The sequence below is a fragment of the Sinocyclocheilus rhinocerous genome, unplaced genomic scaffold (assembly GCF_001515625.1).
Source record: "Sinocyclocheilus rhinocerous isolate Xijiao unplaced genomic scaffold, SAMN03320098_v1.1 scaffold235, whole genome shotgun sequence".
NCBI lineage: Eukaryota > Metazoa > Chordata > Actinopteri > Cypriniformes > Cyprinidae > Sinocyclocheilus > Sinocyclocheilus rhinocerous.
In genome coordinates this window covers 816669-821512 of record NW_015646367.1, presented here as the reverse complement: position 1 = coordinate 821512, position 4844 = coordinate 816669, and the positions used below count along the sequence as shown (strand labels likewise).

Below are 4844 nucleotides of genomic sequence, written 5' to 3'. Positions count from 1 at the left end.
AAAAAAAAAAAAAAAAAAAAAAAAATATATATATATATATATATAAAAAACTAAAATAACACATTGGTCGAAAAATAAATAAATAAAATGGAACGTTCGCTGTAACAGTTGCGCGCGTTTACGTCATAGACGATAAGCCGCAGGTTTTCATAACGGATGACTTTGTTTCTGCACTGTCTTCCCGCGCATATTCAAATTCAAATCCCGGCTGTCAGTGCGCGCGGGCAAGACGGCTTCCTTTTGTCTGCCTGCATCACTACGCGCCTTTTAAACGACTGAGGGGCGATTCTCCTTTTGTTTTCCTCACGAAACCACTGTAAATCGCACAAAAGCAAGTTTGAACGGTGAAATAAGATGTAAAAAAAAATTAATAAATAAAATTTACACACAGTCCTAACGCAGATAACTAGGAAAGCACCGTCTTTAGAAAACACAGGTGCTGTAAAGATGGCAGCTTGATGTTTAGAGTAGGCGTAATGCACATCAACAATGACAGGAGCAGCTTAAGCGACACGATAAAACAATATAGCACAAATTATAGTTAATACAATTGACGTTAAGACCGAAAATACACACACGTTCAATCTTATATCAAGCCAAATGATTAACTGCGAGCTCTTTTTCATGTGAATTTCCAACACAATCACTCATCTGCAGTGTTGAAATTATAATATCTTATTAAATTTGAAGGCTCATGTTTATATTAGCAATGGTTAACCGCAGGAGTTGAACAAGCATCGTAAAGCACTCAAGTTCCCTCCTTTTACATCATCTAGTGATCAGGCGGGTCTTACAGGATGTTACGGATTTGTTTTGATCGAATTATCGAAATATTAATGCACATTTACAGGTTACACTATTTGTCGATTTTATTTTCGGTTAAAAGACGTTTTTTTTTGCTCAGGTTTTCGTCACAGCGCGGTAAGATTGACAGACCGCCTGACAGTGAATATGTAAAAATCGACTGTCCGCCATTATAAAACAACCACACGATCACAGAGGCGATAACGGCAACAAAAAAAATATAAAAAAATACAAACACATATGTACAAAAAACAAAATTCGTGATTTTTTTCAGAAATATAAAAAATCGCAGTGCATCCTTACCTTTCTTTTGGGCATCTTGACTGCAGAAAAACCCCGAAAAAATGTCAAAAAATCTGAATATTTGTGTAAATATTGTGCTCCTGAGCAACGACACCCTGCACGCCTCACAGCGTCTCGCGTAAAATACAATAACGGCTGTATGTGTTTTTATTAAGTTTTTATATTGAAATTTAAGATAGAAACCGGTTTAAACCAGATTTTGCATATTCCGTGCAGCGATTGGCTGCGAGAGTGATCACGTATCGCTGGGCGTCGCTTATCTCTTAAAGCAACAATGACAGAATTCCCCGCTCAGGTTTCAGAGCTCAGACGGAAGCTGCTGCTGCTTGTCTTGGCGCCTCTGCTGGCCACAGTGGAATTACACCGGCAATTTAACACAAATAATTTAAAAAAACGATTACAGACAAAAACGTGGTAGACATCGGTTAAGACACACATACGAATTATTTACATAATTTCACAGGTGTGTGTGTACTGTATACACCTTTTTAAGAACAAGTAAAGTACATTTACGGAACAAAACTGAATAGAAAGTACACAATAGCGTCTCAAAATGTAAATATCTTGTATTAGCAACGCTTCAAAGTTTGAAAATACAACTTTCAACAGATCTCCATCGCTGCTCCCAAACACTATAATATGGAAATACCTTTTACTGTAACTTACCCTTTGATCACACTGCAAAAAAAGTGATGTTCTTCAGCAGTATTTGTCTTGTTTCTAGTGCAAATGTCTAAAGATTATTGTATTTACTTGAGAAGAAAAATGACGTGTTGTTTATAGATCAAATAAAGATCAAAACGAAGTGAGTTTGATTTTAAACATGAACAAATCTCTGCAAACAGGAAGACAAGTTTTCATTCTTCATTGACAGATATTTGTCTTTTTTCTAAGCATAAATTAACTTTTGTTCAATTTCTCAGAAAAGACTTCATCTTTATTTTGCTTCTCAAGTAAATTAATCTTAATTTAAGAATGTGTGGATATTTTTATAGGGGGAAAAAAAGCAAAAACACGGAGGAACATTTTATTTATTTTATTTTTTGCTGTACATTTAATGCCATGACTAGGAATGTAAGACTTTCTGCTCTGATTTAAGACCTTTTTAGGCCTTAATTTGTGAAAGGCTGAACTAATACCCTTTTAAGAGCCACATAAATGCTATACATATACACACACACACACACATATATATATATATATATATATATATATAATCCAACTTACAAAATACTTTACAGAAACAAATTTATTTATATTTGTCAAAACTAATTTCAAGCAGAGGCCTTTAGATAAAAAGGTTTTAAGATAATGAAAAAATAAATTCAGTCAAGTGTGTCCAAACTTTTGACTGTTACTGCAATTTACCTTTACAATATATGTAGTCAGTTAAAAAAATTCTAGACTGAATATGCAATTTTTTTTTTTACTCTGCCCTAAAAATTACTTGCTCACAGGCCAGTAATATTTGATTTGTGAATTGACTGTTTGTGAGGCTTCAATGAATTGGTCAAATCAGTCCACAAATCTGAGATTGATTGATTGATTTTTCATCCTGAAAAATAAAATGACTGAAATTCAAGTGAGATCAATCATATTTAACCTATTGTATTTCCTAGCATTTCTAGTCCCAAAAAAAAAAAAAAAGCCCATGGGGTCAATCAATCAAACTGAATTTATTTGAAGATTTAAGATAATTTCTATTTTAATATCAAGCATACATATCCACTGCCCCATAAAACGGGGTAAAACATCCTTCCAGATTTGAAGTATTTACAGATCAGTAAATAAAAAAAGTTCAAAGCTAAGCCACAACAGCCTGGCTGCTTAAATCACTGAAGAAAGTGTCTCTCTTGTGCTGAAGGGTGTTGAGAAAGCAGTGAACCCTCTCCTCTCGGCTGGCGGTGTAGTTCAACAGTTCTTTCTGTCGACTCTGGGCATCCATGGGCTCTCCATTCCCACGATGCTGCAGGAGCTCAGCCACACAGGAGCGATCCGCTTCCATCTGCTGGAGCGCTTGGTCTTCTCTGTGCAGATCTCGAGCTTTCTGCAACACACAAAATATGAATACAACGGCACTTGTGAACGGAATAAAGTTCATGTTTATGCTTTTGCATATTTACTAAACTTTAAATAAAGTTTGGAACTTCCTAAAAGTTGCTTTCAGGAAATCATTTAAGGAAACAATCGTAGTAACGTTTACAAAAACGTGCATTCATCAACAACGGTACATGCTGTAACACAATATCCTGTGTGTTCAAGCCGAAATGATCTGAATTAGCATGTTGCCTTTTTTATAATAAGGTCATGCTAATCTAAGAAGCATATATGACCATGAATGGTCCAAAACAATTTACAAAATCAATGGGTCTCATTCACAAATGCAATATTTTGTATATATATGAACGGAAGAGCTTCTCACAAAAAATGTCTGCATATGTTATTAACTTTGTTCTAATGTTAATACATTTTGCATATTCTAAATATAAATGCTTTTAAAATTGATAATAATAATAAAAAAATGTTTCTTGAGCAGCAAATCAGCATACTAGAATGATTTCTGAAGATCATGTGACACTGAAGACTGGAGAAATTATGCTGAAAATTCAGCTGCGCATCACAGAAATAAATTACATTTTAAAATATATTCACATAGAAAATTGTTATTTAAATTATAATAATATTTCACAATATTACTGATTTTACAGTTTTTTTTTATTAAATACATTCAGCCCCTAAATGAGCAAAAACTTTTGTAAGATTTAGTTGAGAGTGAGACCCAATGTTTCCAGGTAATAAAAAATGCAGCAGCTACCTAAATAAGTTGTAAATCACCATAAAAACAGGATGACAAAAGAGTTATGGCTTACCTGGAGAGATGGATAACTCAGCTGGTACTGTAAAACAGCTTCACATAGATTCCAGAATGAATATTCCGGCCACAGGACCGACTGGAACACTAGACAGGAATATGAGGTCTGTGGAGTATAAGATAATGCAGGAATATGAAAAACATTCATCATTTCAAAGCTGCAGGGGAATGTAAATATTAAGAGCAATATGAGCTTAATGCACAATGGACAAGTCAGATAGATATCCATAGGACCGGTGCCAGACTTTCAGCTGCCATTATTGTTGATTTGATGGGAAATCTCATTGGAAAAGGCAGTGATGGGAATTATTACAGCTCTTAAAGCAATAGTTCACCCAAAAATGAAAATTTGCTAAAAAAAAAAATGTACTCACCCTCAGGCCATCCAAGATGTAGATGAGTTAGATTTGGAGAAATGTAGCATTCCATCACTTGCTCATCAACGGATCCTCTGCAGTGAATGGGTGCCGTCAGAATGAGAGGCCAAACAGCTGATAAAAACATCACAATAATCCACACCACTCCAGTCCATCAGTTAACATCTGGAGAAGTGAAAAGCTACGTGTTTATAAGAAACAAATCTCTCATTTAAGGTGTTTAATCCATTGTTTCTAGCCAAACTATGAGTCCATTAAAGGGGTGGTTCATTGCGATTTCACTTTTTTAACGTTAGTTAGTGTGTAATGTTGTTGTTTGAGCATAAACAATATCTGCAAAGTTACGAAGCTGAAAGTTCAATGCAAGCGATAATCGTCTTTTAAAATTCTGTCAGTTTAATGCCTACAAAAATGGCTGGTAGGGACTACAACAAGTTACTTCCCAGGTTCGTGACATCACAAACCCAGATAAACCCCGCCCCTGGGAA

At 35.0% G+C, this 4844-nt stretch overlaps 2 protein-coding genes across 4 annotated transcripts in view; both read right to left on the bottom strand.

Annotated features, from left to right (window-relative positions):
- Positions 1 to 1329, bottom strand: part of LOC107707646 (non-histone chromosomal protein HMG-17-like) — a 3059-nt gene extending 1730 nt beyond the window's left edge. The window contains exon 1 of one of the 2 annotated variants that reach the window (XM_016511726.1): positions 1108 to 1329. In XM_016511726.1, the coding sequence (XP_016367212.1) occupies positions 1108 to 1122 (15 nt within the window). In that variant the 5' untranslated portion in view covers positions 1123 to 1329. Of the gene's footprint in view, positions 1 to 590; positions 994 to 1107 lie in introns of those variants that run through there. The other variant, XM_016511725.1, reaches the window with a different exon arrangement.
- Positions 1330 to 2764: 1435 nt separating this feature from the next.
- The window catches only part of dhdds (dehydrodolichyl diphosphate synthase), a 6892-nt gene continuing 4812 nt past the window's right edge, over positions 2765 to 4844 (bottom strand). For both annotated transcript variants that reach the window (XM_016511711.1, XM_016511712.1), the window contains exons 8-9: positions 3978 to 4085; positions 2765 to 3154 (exon numbers count right to left, since the gene is read on the bottom strand). In XM_016511711.1, the coding sequence (XP_016367197.1) occupies positions 2912 to 3154; positions 3978 to 4085 (351 nt within the window). In that variant the 3' untranslated portion in view covers positions 2765 to 2911. The remainder of the gene's footprint in view (positions 3155 to 3977; positions 4086 to 4844) is intronic.